Consider the following 17,539-nt stretch of genomic DNA (forward strand, 5'->3'; position numbering starts at 1 on the left):
GCAGAGCGTGTGCAGAGCAGGGGGACGCTAGGAACAGTATTAAAAACCGCTGCTTTAGAAACTTGTGAATCCATTAGAATCGTTAGAAGACAGAATCGCGATTCATATATGAACAGATTTTTACGTGTACCTCTAGTTTTCCTCTTCTCTAAAGCAGCGCAGCATGGCCTCACCCCCTTTGCTGCCTTTTCTCGAGGGCGGGGTTTATCTGGGCTTGTTACGTCACGAACCCGGGAAGTAACTCGTTGTAGTCCCTACCAGCCGTTTTTGTAGGCATTAAACTGACAGAATTTTAAAAGACTTTAAAATTATTTATTGGATGATTTATTTATTGCATTTGGTTGCACCACATGACTTTGATTTGGTTGAAACTGAAAGTTTTTTTATATTATTAAGCACTAAAGCAGTTTTTAATTTTTAATTATTCTTTAATTAGGCTCTTTTAATTAGGCTTTTGTCAGGAAAGTTTTATTACCCTGACATTTTTGACTTTATGTTCCTGCAAAACATTAAAATAAATAAATAATTTTAATTCAGAGATTGTAATTCAGAGAATAAAAACATACACACCGCGCCAATGCCGTCTCACTGAAGATCTGTTTGAAGTAGGGCTGCACGATAAATCGCATGCGATATTTAACGCGCATCTTATGAGTAAAGCCGGTTCTGTAATCAGCGGTAAATCTCCATCACGTGCGGGCTTTCACATTGAGCAACATTAACTACACAGAGCCGTTGTTCACTGACGAGCTGCGCAAAAAATCGCGTGAATATGAACGTGGTTTTGCGCAGCTCGTCAGTGAACAACGGCTCCGTGTAGTTAATGTTGCTCAATGTGAAACCCCGCACGTGATGGAGATTTACCGCTGATTACAGAACCGGCTTTCTGACAAGATGCGCATTAAATATCGCATGCGATTTATCGTGCAGCCCTAGTTTGAAGACATTCCCTTCAACCTAGATCCTGATACCAAATAGCTACACTGCAGTGTCATGAGGGCCTGAAACCAAGCGCAACAAGGCCCCGAAACCACATGTAGTGTGAAATACATTTTCTAGAATATTAGCTTGATGTTGAGAAAGCGACATCCTGTTACATTACTAAACAGATTCAGACCTAATAAACCGCTTTCTGTGCCCAGCGAAAAAGACCTGCAGAGCTTGCAAAGACAGCACAATTACAGCAACAATCTTGTGTTATAGTCCTACATTCTCCAGTCATGAGGCAAGATGTTGAGAGCACTGATGAGTCCAGTGTGTTATATTGTATCCTGACAACAGCTGAATGACTGAGCCAGTGTGCTTTGTGTAAAGAAACATTCCCTTCTGAATACATGTATCCTTAAATAAATATAGCAAAATCTGGAATCCATAATTTTATATTATAATGTTGAGGCTACACTACATACGTTCATATGCAGTATACATTAAACAATTAAATTAAATGGATTAAAATGCACTATTTGTTGTTACTTTTATATTTTCTGTTTTAATTTTAGTTACAATTTTAGTAATGTTGTTGTGTTTTGTCATTTTTATTTGTTTCAATTTGTTTTATTATTTTAATATACATTTTTAATTATTTTTATTTATAATTTTTATTATAACAACCCTGATATATATTGGATTTTTAATACGTCTATATATTTTTTATTACATTTATTTCATACTTTGTTTTAATTTAATTTTAATTTCTGTTTATGGTTTTAGATTAAGTTAACTATATTAACCCTATTAATAAAGGAAAAAAGTCAAATTATCAATTTTATCTAAAATGGAAAATATTAATTTACACTCAAATATTAAAATACGTTTTTGACAGTATAAGGATGGTCTGTAACCACTTGTTGCAATACGTATAATCAGTTCACATTATTAAAGTGCATTAAGATAATCTTCATGACGAAGCCAATTAATTCAGTGCAATTAAAGGGGTCATATGATGCTTTTTTAAAGATCATTATTTTGTGTATTTGGTGTAACAGAATATGTTGACATGCTTTAATGTTCAAAAAACACATTATTTTTCAAATACTGTACATTATTGTAAGTCCTCTATGCCCCGCCTCTCTCAAACGCTTCGTTTTCTACAAAGCCCCCTCCTTCGTCCGCTATTTCAATGTGTCCCAGTGGAAGGGCGTCTTGAGGAGTCTTAAAATAATACAAGTAACATTTCCTGGGGTCGTACACAAACCAGCGCGTTTTCAAGCCTCTCAGGGGCCCTTTCCCTGTCAGTTTGTTCAGGTAGCCGCATGATTTGACGCTCTGCTGCTTCGTGCCATCGCAGTCGGACACATCGAAAGACCTGGCCGCCAGGATCCGGGAATTCTTTCTGGGATTGGCAGCGCTGTCATCCTCTTCATGCATCTTTCTCTGGACTTTCTTCTCCTCTATCAGCAGACACGAAGTTTCCATCCGCATGACGTCACGTGACTCCCATTCTCGTGCTGCTGCCGCAGAGGATGATGGGATATGTGGTTTTCCTGTAGTTATAATGGAAACACACAGTTTAACTGATTACAAGCAAAAGTTAATATTTCATCATTCTGAAAAAAGTGAAGTGTGAAGCCGGACATTATTATTATATTTTACTTTATAATAAAGTAAAATATAATAATAATAATAATTTATTATTATTATTATTATTATTATTATTGAACTGCTAGGTATCACAAGCATATTTTGCCGTTGTCTCTCAGGATAACCGTTAGGCGGCGCAAAAGAGTCATATATTTCATTATATATTATATATTTATATTATATATATATTCATTATATGGTTTTAATTTAACTGCTGCTGTGTGCTGTTTTAACTGATATGCTTGTTTTACATATTATGATTATATTGAGATATTTATGTTCAGTAAATATCTGAACATAAATATCGATTCTAGCTTGTATGGTGCCCTGGCCCCTGGGCGAACCACCTCTTCTGCCACCCCTAAATAAAACTAATTTAACATAAATTTAGTTTTTTTATTTAAATGTATATATTTAAATTATTACAAAAGTATATATTTAAATGTATATATTAAATAAATACAATAGGCTACTGCAAATGTACTGCACAACTGTCCAGTAAAAACATGAATACAGTGAGTGATGTTACGTTTATATATATATATATATACAAACACTAAATTACTAAATCACATTTTACTGTGTGGTTATGTAAGCTAGTTGGACAGAAAAAAATAATGTTGTTGCCCTGTAATAACATAGCATAATGTAAGTGATATATTTAGCGCGATAGCAGCAAAGATAGGCTACCATTTATCTTTTGCACATTTCCCCTCTTCTTTTTTCCTAAATGGGCTCCTGATTGCTTACCTCCCACTCTCCCTGCTTAAGTCACATTAGTGAAAGTGATGAGAGGGCTGTATGATTCCACTCTCATCACATGATGAGACTGAAACCATTTAATGGTTCTGACCGTTGGCAAAAAGTCTGACATACTTTCAGCAGAGCCTCCATATCTCCGTATCTGATGTCCAGCTTCACACTTCACTTTGTCAGAATGATGAAACATTACCTTTTGCTTGTAATCAGTTAAACTGTGTGTTTCCATGTAAACGAAATATCTGCGGTTGCCATGACTGCCGCTCTAACAGTTTGTCTGAGATGAAAAGAGAGAGGGAAACACTTTGGTTTCCTGCACCGCAAGTCGCTCATGAGCTTTCCTGAAGGTGACACCTGTCACTACACTGACGCAAGTCAAATTACAAACTGGTATATTCAACGTTGGAAAAACGGTAATAGAAACCCATAGCCTAATAAAATGGTAAACAATTTAAACACTAGATAAAAAAGTTTGTCAAGACAAACTTTAGGTTGGCTTGAGAAAGCGTAGCCTGAAAATTTGAAGTAGTTTAAAAGCTTGAAAAGTTTGAAACAGACAGACAGACAGACAGATAGATAGATAGATAGATAGATAGATAGATTTAGCACATTGCTAAGATGTTTTAGCATGTTGGTAGCATGTCGGTAAAATGGTTTTAACATGATTAGCATGTTGGTAGCATGTTTCTACATAGTTAGCATGATGTTAACATGCTGCTATCATGTTTCTGGCATTATTAGCATGATGTTAACATGTTGCTACCATGTTTCCGGCATGATTGGCATGTTGTTAGCATGTTGATAGCATATTTTTGCACTATTAGTATGTTGTTAACATGCAGTTAATCAGGTTTCTAGCATGATTAACTTGTTAACATTTTTTAACATGATTTTAACATGATTGACAAGTTGTTAACATGTTGTTAGCATGATTAGCATGTTTCTAGCATGTATATAGCATAATTAGCACATTGTTAGCATGTTTCTAACATAGGGTGACCATACGTGCCATTTTCCCAGGACGCGTCCTGGCCAGGATTTCTATATTGCCTAAAATATCTAGGTTTTGGCTTTGTTTGCGTGTGCAGACCGATCGGTGTATGACATCAAAGTACCATACAGACGGTTATGCTTTCGAAACGCTCTCGAGGTACTTTGATGTCAAACACTGATCGGTCTGAGCCGCACTGCTTTTAAGTCGAAAACACCTAATATGTACGCGTAATTGCATCGCTTTGACCGTAAATCCCACCTTCTCACACGCCATGATTGGTCCATTATGTACAATGCTTGCATGTTATTGGTCAAACTACTTTTCGATCATTACCTTCAGCAAGCATGAAAACAGGAAAACAAAGCCAAAACAAATCCTGGCCAGGACGCGTCCTGGGAAAATGGCACGTATGGTCACCCTATCTAACATGATTAGCATGTTGCTAGCATGCTTAACATGCAGTTAACATGTTGCTAGCTTGTCTCTGGCATTATTAGCATGTTGCTAGCATGTTTCTGGCATGATTAGGATGTAGTTAACATGTTGCTAATCATATTTCTAACATGATTAGCACGTTGATAGCATGTAGTTAACATGTTGCTAGCATGTTGTTAACATGTTTCAAACATGATTAGCATGTTGGTAGCGTGTTTCTAACATGATTAGCATGTTGTTAACATGTTGCTAACATGTCTCTTGCATGATTAGGATATTGTTAGCATGATTAGCATGTTGCTAGCATTGATTAGCATGTTGTTACCATGGCTGCATCCGAAAACTTAGGCAGACTTGCTGCCGTATGAGGCAATGACTTTGCAGGCAGCGTTTTTGCACAAAGGCACCTCATGAAACTGATTTCGGACAGGCTTCTGAGGCAGCGTAATGGTTTAATGATCTACAACAAAATAGAACGAGTTTTGGAGATAACTAAACGAATATTTAATTACTATAATACTGATTTCTCGCTACAAATAACATCAAAAGTGCAAAAAGTTAGTCAGAAATATACATTTACACACAAACTGACCACCAAACGCAACTTTCAGACGCCATCTTTATTTTTTAGCTCAACCGTCACGGAATGGAACTCACAGGATTGTGGGATATCAAAGGCAGCGAAGGATACATCTATGCTGCCTTCAAAATTAGATCAGAAGAAGGTACCTCCGGAGACAGGAAGTAAAGCAGAATCTGGATTCGGACGTGCCTTGATGCCTTCCTGCCTTGGAATGCTGCCTCCGAAGGCAGCATTTTAGAGCTTTCAGACTCAGCCCATGTTTCTAGCATGATTAGCATGTTGCTAGTATATTATTAGCATGATTGGCATGTTAGCATGTTTTAACATGTTAGCATTATTTAATACATTGCTAGCATGTTTTAGCACATTGATACCATGATTAGCATGTTGCTAACTTGAATTAGTACATTGATAGCATGTCTTAGGCTAGTTGGCAGGCTTGGCTATAGTGAGATAGATAGATAGATAGATTAGAAATATAAGGTAGAATGGGTCCTTACATTAGTCTAAATGAATGTTTGAAATCAGTCTAGTGGTTGTACAGTTAAAGCTCTAGGAGTAGCATTTAGAAATTTTAGTCTCATAATAATAAAAATAATAATAAGCTTAAAGCCTGGAATACACTACACAATTTTTGCCCCGATTTTCTGCTGTTTTACAGTCTGCAGAAGTTGCCGAAAGTCTGAGCCAGTCTGCAGATTTGAGTTCACAGATTCCATTGAAAATCGCGTAGTGTATGATAATCTGCAGACTCCGATTTTGTAGCTACAGACTCTGATTTTAACCCAGTACGAGGATATTACACGTTTGATATTTTCAGCTGATTTTAGAACACATTGTTTTCATTTGTCACATTACCCCCAGCAACAAGGTGCACGTTTCTGCATGAGTTTGTTGTGATCGGAACGATTTTAGCGTCTGGTAGTGTGGTCGTGTAGTGTATGATGGCCAGTTTTCCTCTGTTTTCCTCTATTACAAAGTCGGTAAGTGTATGATGCCTAGTGTTTTAAAAACCTGTTCAGTTTTTAAAAGTCGTGTAGTGTATTCCAGCCTTAAGTAGCTTAAGTAGCATATCAGTAGGCTGGCTTTCTCAAGCCAACCTATTTATTTTGCATAAACAGTAATGATCAATTCACAGTATAAAGGACCGTTCACATCATGAACGATAACTATAACAAAATATATTAGCATTTTCACCAACACGTTTTCCATAATGAATGATAAAACACAACAACGCTCGATAACTTTCAAGCTCTTTAATTAAAGTCAGTAGATTCTGATTGGCTGTTGTTTTTAGCATTCATCAGCAGAATGAATGAACGAATGAATGAATGCATGAATCTATATGTATTTTTACATAACATAACAAAATATCAAAATATAAGCTACCATATTATTTAAAAAAATAGTATTTTTTTATTTGTTTGTTTGTTGTTAAAATGCATACTTTAAATGCTAATATCTAAAGTCAAATTATTTTTAGCTTGTTTTTCCTTTTATTCTTGTGGCGGTTGTCTTAAAAGATTCAGATCTTTAAAGCTGGCACACAAATCTGCAGCAAACAGACGTAACCGTCACTCTGACATTCTCCGCTGTAAACAGACGTCTGTCTGACCTTTCTGAAATGTCACTCTGTCTGACTTCTAGTCCTCCACAGCGTCTCGCATATAAGTGTCTTTTTCCTTTTACCTTCATGTTTAAACTTCTGGCCTCGATCCGCTGAAGTTCAAGTGGGTCATTCGTTTCCCTCATACTGTATACGTGACTTTGATGACTTCAACAATAAATAGCTGATGCTTAATTTGTTTTTTTATATTATCATTATTATTTATTTTGGTGTGTAGAAATTATTTTCACTCAGAAATTGCTAGTAAATTTGACCAATAATTACAGAGAAATGTCAAGTAACATAAATATAAGCACACATCTTGTCTTTATTTATTTATTTGATTTATTGATTGATTTTATTTGATATAGGCTAATGGACCCTTTTAACATCATGTGTCCATTTTTAAAATAATGAACTATTTCATAAATCAAAAACTTTGTCATAATGGGATCATTATCCTTTCAGCAAGTAAAATCTTCAAGGACAAGGCAAATCCTGATCAATAAAGGTACAATATGTAAGTTTTCACCGCTAGAGGGCGCATATTCAAAACAAACAAAGAAACAAAGACCTAGTTTGATGACGCAGTGACTGAGTGTGGAATCATGGGAGTTATGGTCTTCATCCCCACAGCCGACGCAATCCGACGGGACTCGGGCAGAAATCATGTTCATGGATGAGCTAATGTATTAAAGATTTATTAATATCATAGTATGAAGCAGAGTGAGGCGGAAAGCCGTCGAAGCAAAACGAGGCAGCGCGACACACAGCTCGAAAGCAGCGGAGCTTTTATTATGCCACACTTTAGCGCTTCCGCTCCTTCCGGTCGTGCGTATGTGGGGTAAAGCAGCGCTGTTTTATCACACTAGATACGTTTGAAAGTTCTGTTATAATGCTACTCTGTGATGAAACGCACAACATATTAAAGTGTTTCCATGTTTTCTACTACGGAAATCGAGGGGTTATGACGTCATTGGCAGGCGACACAATGACACTAGACACGGTCCGTGTCACTAGTTTTAAAATTGCGTATTTCTCTGGATTTAAACATTCTTCGAAACATTTGGGATAATGTAAGTACACAAGTCAGCAAAATATATAACACTGTTCTAGTGGTTTTTGGATATTTTAATAAAAAAATATTGTGCCTTTTAGATTTAGAATTAGATTTTTTTTAAAGATATTAATAATTTTATTCAGCATGGATGCATTAAATTGTTTAAAGGTAAAGACATTTATATTGTCATGAAAGGTTTCGCTTTCAAATAAATGTTGTTCTTTTGAACTTTCTATTCATCTAAGAATCCTGCAAAATTGTATCATGGATAAGATAATAAATGTTTCTTGAGCAGTATATTAGAATGATTTCTGAAGGATCGTGTGACACTGAAGACTGGAGTAATGATGCTGAAATTACAGCTTTACATCACAGGAATAAATTACATTTTAACATATATGCAAATAGAACACAGCTATTTAGAACTGCAATAATTTTCCACAATATTTTTGTTTTTACTATATTTTTTAATTAAATGGTGACCATAAGAGACTTCTTTCAAAAAATCTTACCAACCCCAAACTTTTGAACAGAAGTGTATCAGCATTGATCTTTTATTAAACTATCAACCACATTATTTATCTGAAGTTCAAAGCCGTGATGATTCACTAAACTTATCTGGCTGAAGACAAATTATATGTAGAAATGATTTTGACACAGTCAACAGGAAAAATCGTTCAAAGCAACTCCTCCACAGCACAACTGATGAAGGCTTTTTGAAACAGGGCTTATTAGTCACAAGAACAATTCCACGTTTTCAACATTACAGGAAGTTAGGAAGACTGTAGGTGTCTATACTGTCACACAAACTAGAGTCTTAAAGCTAAAAACGAAAGGCTTTTGTGCCTCATGGAAGAGAAAAAATTGGGGTTGAAATGATACAAGGGTGAGTAGACAGAATTTTCATTTTTGTGTGAACTATCCCATACCATATTGTTGTTTATATGTTATTGTACTGTAAGTGATTCACCAACACCAAATAAGGAAAATGAGTACAGTCCCTAAATGACAGATCAAACCGTTGATATACTGTAGAGTACAGCGGTCCCACTCTGTAATGATGAAGCCGCCGCAGAGACACTGCATGGAAGGTCTCAGGAAAACCCTGTCCACCAGCGTGACACACACTCTTTCTGAGGAGGCTGTTGTCCCACGTGTGAGGGGTGGGGAGAGCAGATCAGACCAGCCTGGGCAAAAACCACAGCGTTACAGTACACACACTTTAACCCTGATGACTCAGTTATTGATCCTGTGCTGCCACACTGACGACCTCTGTACCAACATGATGCCACTGGGGACACTGATTTTCATGTAACTGATTTGAAGATTTTATGTAGTACTTTCAGCCATAAATAGTGTGATAATCTATTTATTTTATTTTATTGTATTATAAATAATTGTATTATATAAATGCATTTATATCTATATAAAATGTATTAAATATACCATTAAAATGATAAATTCATAAATGTTACAGATCAATAAAATATATTTAATTTGTTTTTATTATAATTCATTATAAATTACATTATATTAATTTAGTTAATTTTCAAGTGTGGCTGAAGTATCAAAATTCACTTATATTTACATAAATATTTATGTGATATATAAATATATATATATAGATAAATAAGCAAATAAATTACATTTGCCACTATGCAGCTTCTTGAAGTTTACATGACTTCCTGCAAGTATATAACCCACCATACAAACAGAAAGTGTGTGTGTGTGTGTGTGTGTGTGTGTGTGTGTGTGTAATACATATATTCCAATGAGACCACATTTCTTTCCTCTGTGTGTTCCATTTCTCTTCAGGAAACTGTAAGCTGTGATCTGTGTGAGAATGTCTGTGTTTTTCCTTCCCTCCCTCGCGCTGTCATTCATACGTGAGCTGAGTGTCTTACCCTCTCTATAACACTCTGTTTTTCCAAGCTCTGTGTGGAACAATTTGTGAGGTGAATAACAGTCGAGGTATAACAGTCAAGACACCTTCAGAACGTCCTCCTGCTCTTCAGAACTATATCAGGCACGTGAGAGGCTAAGGACAGTTTTAATCTTGAGCAACATGACACTCAAATCACACTGCACGGATCAGCGCACACCAACAGGTACGTATGGCTTTCTATGTTCCAGACTGTACGATGGTTTAAAGGATTTTTTATCTCCATTTTTTTATGAATTATTTAGGTATGATACTATGTTTAATATTTGTTCACCAATTACTTGTGAATATAGCAATAAATTGTGTGGTAATGTGAAATTAAAGATACAAAAAAGACTACAAATTTTTAATTTAATTTAACTTAATTTTATAATTTAGTCACAAAAAAAAAACTAAAATAATTCACATAACTTTACATAAACATGTATTATTTAATTTATTTTAAGCATTAAATAAATAAATAAATAAAGATACTAAAAATGATTCACATAAGTTTAGGCACATACAATTTTAACAAACAAATAAATAAAGTAAGTAAGCAAGTAAGTTAAGGGCACTAAAAATACTAAAAAATGCTCCACATAAATAAAAGTATGTAAAAATGTAATCTAAGCATTAAATGAATAAACAAAATTCTAAAAACACTGAAAAAGCACTCAAAAGTACTACAAAAACTTCCCACATAACTTTAAGTACATAATCTAATGCACGTACAAAAATATTTTAATTTAATAATTTAACGTATAAATATAAATACATACATAAATAAGAAAAAGAAATAAGAACCTGCTATTCTGTCATTGAGTAATTTTCTATGGATGTCTTTAAAAAATCAATTAAATGTTTAAAAAGCAAAAATCTCAATCAGTAAATCAATCAATAAGAAGAAAATTTAAAAAATAATAATAATAAAAAAAAGGAAACAATACATTTTGTATAGCCTAGATGTCGTCCACAGAAGAGAAACTAACTAAATTAATATATAAACCTGCGGTTATTTGCTGATATATTAGTCATTTTTAAATATTTAATGAATATTGCCTATGAATAAATAAATAGAAAAAAAAGAACCTATAAAAAAGAACCTATAAAAAAGTGAAGTGAACTGATAGTTTTACATTTTGTCCATTCACAGGATCTCTATGGACCAGCGGACACTGCAAAAGACAGTACAGCTCTAAATCGCAGCATAACTACCTCACAAGAACACATCCGATGGACCAGAGGAGGCCCAAACCTCACAGGTTCCACTCCTGCCTGATGTTTCGCTTAAAGGTACATGGAATTTGGACACTTAAATCATGCCTAAATGTCACTGCAATGGAATCCATCAGTCAAGGTGACTTTTACTGGATGTATGAAGTCATTTCCCATCAGGGAATCTATTTTTACACAGCTGTACTGTGATCTAATTGAAACTTCCGAGATCATCTAAAATTACAAAGTGGGTTGGCAAGCACAGATGTAGCGATACACAAAATTCATGGGAAATTTACATGACCTCAGGCTGTTTCGCTTACCCTGAGAAAGGTACCTGCTGCAGTAAAATGTAACCATGTCAGACTGACTCGGCTCTGGCGTGATAAACAAGAACAATGGCTCTGTTGAAACAGCCGCGGGTGTTTTATGACGTCGCCGGGAAAATAGGCAAATGAGGCTGTCGGTGTGGACCTGCAGTGTCAAAGCTGGTGGCATTGGCTGTCCAGTGCGTTGTCTCATCTGCCTTTCTATATTGACACAGGAGCGTGTGAGAATGGACCACAGCCAGCCTGGAGGAGACGTCCAGGAAAGCACTGAGAGCAGACTGAGGGAACTGGCCCTGAAATGGTTTACAGAGACCCAGGCACCTCTAATTCTCCACAACGGCAACTTCCCCGAATGGTTCCAAGGATTTATCAGCAGAAAGTAAGAAGCGTTTCTGAGAAAATGGACATTTGGAAGGGGCAACAGATGGGTTTTTTTTAAGCGATACTATCTGTTATGTGATGCTACGGCAGCTTTATTTCACTGTTTAAAACATAATATGCTATCTCTCCTGAGAAAAACTCATTTTATGTGCTTGTTTATTTCAGAAGGTGTCTTGTTGATTAAAAATATGAGGTTATTTGAATCTATAGCCACCTTAAAAACAAAGGTTCGTTATTAGCATCTGGTTCCATGAGGAATTTTAACATCCAAGGAACCTAGAAAAAGGTTTTAAAATGTTCTTAAAAATGGCTCGTTTAAAAACTTTTCAAAGAAAAGTTACTTGGGGAACCAAAAATGGTTCTTCCAAGGCATTGCTGTGAAAACCCCCTTTCGGAACCTTCATTTTTAAGAGTGAATCACAAGTTTTTAAGTTTCCGAAGTGTTATATGTGTACTTTTCGGTTTCATAATCTTGTTATGTAAGCAATATTCAAAGTTGGGCCGCTTTCATAATTCCCTGTGGTTTTGTGTTTCGCAGGGATGCAGAGGAGCATCTGAAAGACAAGGAACTGGGCTGTTTCCTCATTCGGCTCAGTGATAAAGCCACTGGATACATTCTGTCATATAAGTGAGTGTTTCTCACTCAAAATAAGGGCTGCAAAAGTCATTGGTAATTTGCTGGAGTACAATTTAGCATTGTTTTTTTATTTCTCACAAATTACCCAGATATTTGCATTTCCTTTACGCACAGGAGGAAACTTTTAAAATGCAAAATTCTGGTTGAATATCAGCATTTTCTGGGGTTAATCTTTAGCTCAATGTAAATAATGATTGTAAATAATTCTTTAAATGATTTAAAAATGTTTACAAATATTATTTAATTGAATATACTGTCTTTTAAAATTCATTTTAACAGTGTAAATGATTGTTTTATAGAGGTCGTGATCGATGTCGGCACTTCGTCATCAATCAGAATAAAGATGGACGTTTTATTGTGACGGGCGACACAGAGATGCATGATACTCTCACCAGCCTCATCGAATATTACAAGACCAGACCCATTGAACCGTTTGGAGAATATCTGACACTCTCATGTTTTGAGGTGACTTTATAATAATAATCATTTTAATAAAAATATATGATTGTTTATGGAATCGTTTTATTTAGCAAGGATGCATTAAATTGATCAAAAGTGACATTTATAAAGTTACAAAATATTTATATTTCAAATAAATGCTGTTCTTCGGAACGTTCTATTCATCAAAGAATCCTGAAAAACAAATCACAGTTTCCACAAAATATTAAGCAGCAACTGATAATAATAATAAATCTGCATCACAGGAATAAATGACATTTTATAATATATAATCAAATGGAAAACAGTCACATTAAACTGTAAAAATATGTCACGATATTTATTTTTTTACTATATTTTTGTTTAACACACACCCACTGCTCCGGGTGTGTGTTCACGGTGTGTGTGCACTTTGGATGGGTTAAATGCAGAGCACTAATTCCTAGTATGGGTCACCATACTTGGCCACATGTCACGTCACTTTATCACTTTATAAATAAATGCATCCTTGGTTAGCATAAGAGATTTATTTCAAAACCTTTAAAGAGTAGTACATTTATTTACTGAATAGTATGCTTATATTCATTGTATTGTATCTGTCCCTCTTTAAATAATTGCTAAGGCAAGCATATTATTTATTCATTTATTTATTTTTCTGTGCATATCTGATCTTGAATGTGCTGTTGTGTTGCAGTCGTCCACAAGCGAGCTGTATGATGTGATTAATTTTGACCTGAGGGAGAAGCCAGGAGTGAATGTTAAAGCTGCAAAGTATAGTTGGGACGACCAATGCAAAAAAAAACACGAGACACTGCAACCTCCTGCCCTGCCACCCAAAGGACACAGAAACACACCCGTATGTCACATTTGCCATTTAATTTAAATTCAATTTGAAATTATTGTGTTTGATTTAATTTATTTTTTTATTTTTTTATATGCATACTTCATTTATTTAACTGTTAGTAAATTAAAGTGTTTAAATGTCTGACTATGGCTTCACATCTAGATAATTATGATTGCTTTCCACAGGCAGTGCCGCCAGTGCCAAGAAAAGGCCCTCCTCTGAAAGCCGCCTCCATAGAAGGAAAGGCCAGCCCAGAAAATGTCCTGTACACAGCAATAGACCTGCAGAAGCCCAAAGAAAGGGCCAGAATGCCCACAGAGGGCAAAGACATTTCACTTATAGCTTCTCGAGGGGAACCCCGAGCCCCGAAGCTACAGAAAGGTCCTGCCGCAAACCAAGGAACCATTTACTCTGAGCTCCTAGTGCCAAACTGCAGAAGCCAATCCCTGCCATTCCTGGATGACGACAGTGAAGTAGAAGGACACTTTAATAGAAGAAGCCAACCTCAACTCTCTCCCTACATGCAGAGAGAACAGCTCAGCAATCCAGGTTTTAGCAACAGCCTGGAAATACTATGTAATTCATCTGTTTATCAATTAGCCGGAACACATGGCAACCAAAACATGGCAGGGACCAGAATGTCAAAGGTCAACGTGCAGGAAAGCAATGCTATGTATGCCGAGGTGCCTCTTGAACCAGTCCCAAATCACGTTCAGGTTGACGACACATACGAGCAGATTCCAGACTCACGGTCTACAGCGAGAGCAGAAGAGACACACACTAATACCTATGAAACGCTAGCAGACTTAAAACCCAAGCAGATTTTATCTGCCCGGCCCCTTAAGGTGAGTGTTGATGTGATATATGGAAAATTGCTCAGCATAAACACGTTAATGTTTCCATTATTACGTTTCAAAATGCTAAGTGGAACATAATATTTAATATTAAGAAACACTGTGATGATTATGACAGGTTATCTGAAAATAATTTTAATAACCTACATGTTGTTTCCTATAGACTGAGAAATGGAAATGGCTGTCCCCCGAATACTGGAAAAAATAATCTCTTCAGATGAACATCATCACTGACGTGAATCATAACATTACACTAATGAAGAACAGTTAACAAAACGTACTTCCATCCACTGAAGCTATTTCTGATTTTTGAATACTAGAATAGTACAGCTTTTTTTTTTCCACTGGATTTTTGTATGTCTATTTGTGAAATATTTTATGTGATACTTTTAAAATAATTTCATGTGTTAATTTCATGTGTCGAACTAGAATCACAGTAGTTTATTGGAACTTTTCTTTTAAGAAAAGGAATTTTATGTATATGATATGTAATAAAATTATTATATTTTGAATAGTCAGCCTGTGCCATTTTTAGGGGTGACTTTAGGATTTGCAAATCCTTTATCATATTTTCTTGATAAAAAGCACCACTAGGCCTATTGTACAACAATTCTTGTTTCATCTCAACTTTATTGACCGTGAATATAATTATTAATACACAGAGTGGGAATTAAGCTGTTAAACTTTAGTCTTTAAAATTACCTTACCTGCCAGTAACAGAGACCATCTGCGAAGGTGCATATCTGTCTTTACGAGACCCAGTACAACTTTTGGAACCATTAAAACAAATTATGTCATTGTGTGTCCTGCTTTCATGGTCTTTCACTGAATATTATTAATGTCGAATGACAGATTTCCAGCAGAAACACTTCACACACATAAATAAATACTATTTAAAACAGAATTCAACATTAAAATCATGTTTCTTGTGTAGGCAGAATGAATAGCTACCACTAGCAGCTAACAATTCTAGCAGAGTAGGCTACATCTGTGCACTGAGTACTTAATACAAACATATATATATATATATATATATATATATATATATATATATATATACTGAATATACACTATGTTATAATCTACTTGTTCATTAATGGTGCTTGCTAAGCTATTAGCAACCAGCTAATACTCATAACATGACTTACAGTAGATGAGTCACATTATCTGTAAACTGCTTTAGCTTTCTGTTTATTTATTAATGGCTTTTTAAGCTTTTTGCAACCAGCTGAGGTGAGTCGCATTATCTGTAAACTAGCTTTCTGTTCATTGATTTTGCTATTAACAACCAGCTAAAACTCACACAATATGACTGAGGTAAGTCACTGCTTAGCTTTCTGTTTATTCTTGAATGGTGTTTGCTAAACTATTAGCAACCAGCTAATACTCATAGCATAAACCAGATAGCACACATACGTCTGCAAGATATCTGTTAAAGGTCGCTTAATCTGGAAAGCATCTGCTGTGTACAAACATCTGATAGACGTCTCTAAGATGTCAGTTTTACATACATTCGAAATCATAAACATCTTAAAGACATTTTCTAAACGTCTATCTGACATCTGATAGGAAACGTCCTATAGACGTATTGCAGATGAGCAAGCACTCTAAAAAATACGTCTTGCAGATGTAAATGCAGACGTCAAATAGACATCTCTGTGATGTGCGTGTGCTATCAGGGAACTGGTGAGCTACGCTGCTTTCTATTTATTCATTAATGATGCTTGCTAAGCTATTAGCAACCAGCTAATACTCAACTGCTTTAGCTTTCTGTTAATGCATTAATGATTCTTTCTAAGCTATTGACAAAAAGCAATACTCATAGCATCACTGGTGAGTCACATCAAATGCTAGCTTTCTTTTTATTCATAAATGATGCTTGCCAAGCTATTGACAACCAGCTAATGCTCATGACATGATCAAGGTGAGTCATATTATCTGTAAACAGCTTTAGCTTTCTATTAATTCATTAATGGTGCTTGCTAAGCAATTAGCAACAGCTAATGATCAGTTAAGACCAACTAGAAACCATCTTGTTTTCAGACTCAAATGAGCTGGCCTTGACAACACTGCTAGCTATCGTACGTCACGTCCTGTAGAAGAATAAGCTTAGGCAACATAAAACAACTGTGACTGGTCAACAAAGGACAACCATAGAACATTAATGTTCTGCTTCTGTTGGCTCAGAGTATTTATTTTAAAAAAAGCCTAACTGTATTGATAACTGCATATGGATTTAAATTATAGGACTATTAATCACAATAATCAGGCACAACTACACATTAATTATTGTTTCCTAGAAACTTACACACATCACAAACAAACTTCCTGACTCCCTACAGAGAGTAGAGGTGATATCCTCACATGTGATTTATGTCTTGAAAAAATGTATTGCGGCCTTTCTGACTCCTTGGAGAAGCAAGACTGATTTGCACACTTACGCACAAACTCAAGGGACCAAAAGGTGTCTGACAAGATCTTCATGTAAAAGGGGACAATAAAGCTGCCAGCAGTGACTGATCTGGTTTTTGTGGGCAGCAGAAATCGTAAATAAGAGAGTCATCACACAGACAGCAGAACTTCAGGCAGATTTAGGCAGGCAGACGAGAGATGGTCTACAAAATGTGTCCTCTGTACCACACATCATACACTGTGTGTATGATAAATAGCATCTTCCAGCAGAGCTAATGTGGCTAAGCTAACCAGTTAAACCTTTTAGCCAAATATGCATACTTCCCTATAGTAGGTGAAAAGCAGTATATGAAAGATTAGTATGTGTGAATTTGTAGTATTCATTTGTATTACCTGGATAATATACTAATTTCACTGACGTTATGAAATTCACATCCAATGGACACTTTAAAATTCCCATGAGGCCATGGGAGAGTTGTGAATGGCAG

At 35.6% G+C, this 17,539-nt stretch overlaps 2 protein-coding genes across 2 annotated transcripts in view; one reads left to right on the plus strand and one right to left on the minus strand.

Annotated features, from left to right (window-relative positions):
• The window catches only part of LOC107752318 (TBC1 domain family member 2B-like), a 15,172-nt gene extending 12,733 nt beyond the window's left edge, over positions 1 to 2,439 (minus strand). The window contains exons 1-2 of the mRNA XM_016568267.1: positions 2,078 to 2,439; positions 125 to 143 (exon numbers count right to left, since the gene is read on the minus strand). Coding sequence (XP_016423753.1) covers positions 125 to 143; positions 2,078 to 2,421 — 363 coding nt within the window. The 5' untranslated portion in view covers positions 2,422 to 2,439. The remainder of the gene's footprint in view (positions 1 to 124; positions 144 to 2,077) is intronic.
• Positions 2,440 to 9,966: 7,527 nt separating this feature from the next.
• LOC107752353 (uncharacterized) lies at positions 9,967 to 14,847 on the plus strand. The gene is made up of 8 exons (XM_016568301.1): positions 9,967 to 10,125; positions 11,095 to 11,234; positions 11,701 to 11,864; positions 12,405 to 12,494; positions 12,803 to 12,968; positions 13,636 to 13,797; positions 13,971 to 14,630; positions 14,803 to 14,847. Exons 1-8 carry the CDS (start codon positions 10,083 to 10,085, stop codon positions 14,845 to 14,847), a joined length of 1,470 nt encoding a protein of 489 aa, XP_016423787.1. The 5' UTR covers positions 9,967 to 10,082.
• Positions 14,848 to 17,539: the final 2,692 nt, after the last annotated feature.

Source organism: Sinocyclocheilus rhinocerous, unplaced genomic scaffold (genome assembly GCF_001515625.1).
Source record: "Sinocyclocheilus rhinocerous isolate Xijiao unplaced genomic scaffold, SAMN03320098_v1.1 scaffold861, whole genome shotgun sequence".
Taxonomy (NCBI): Eukaryota; Metazoa; Chordata; class Actinopteri; order Cypriniformes; family Cyprinidae; genus Sinocyclocheilus; species Sinocyclocheilus rhinocerous.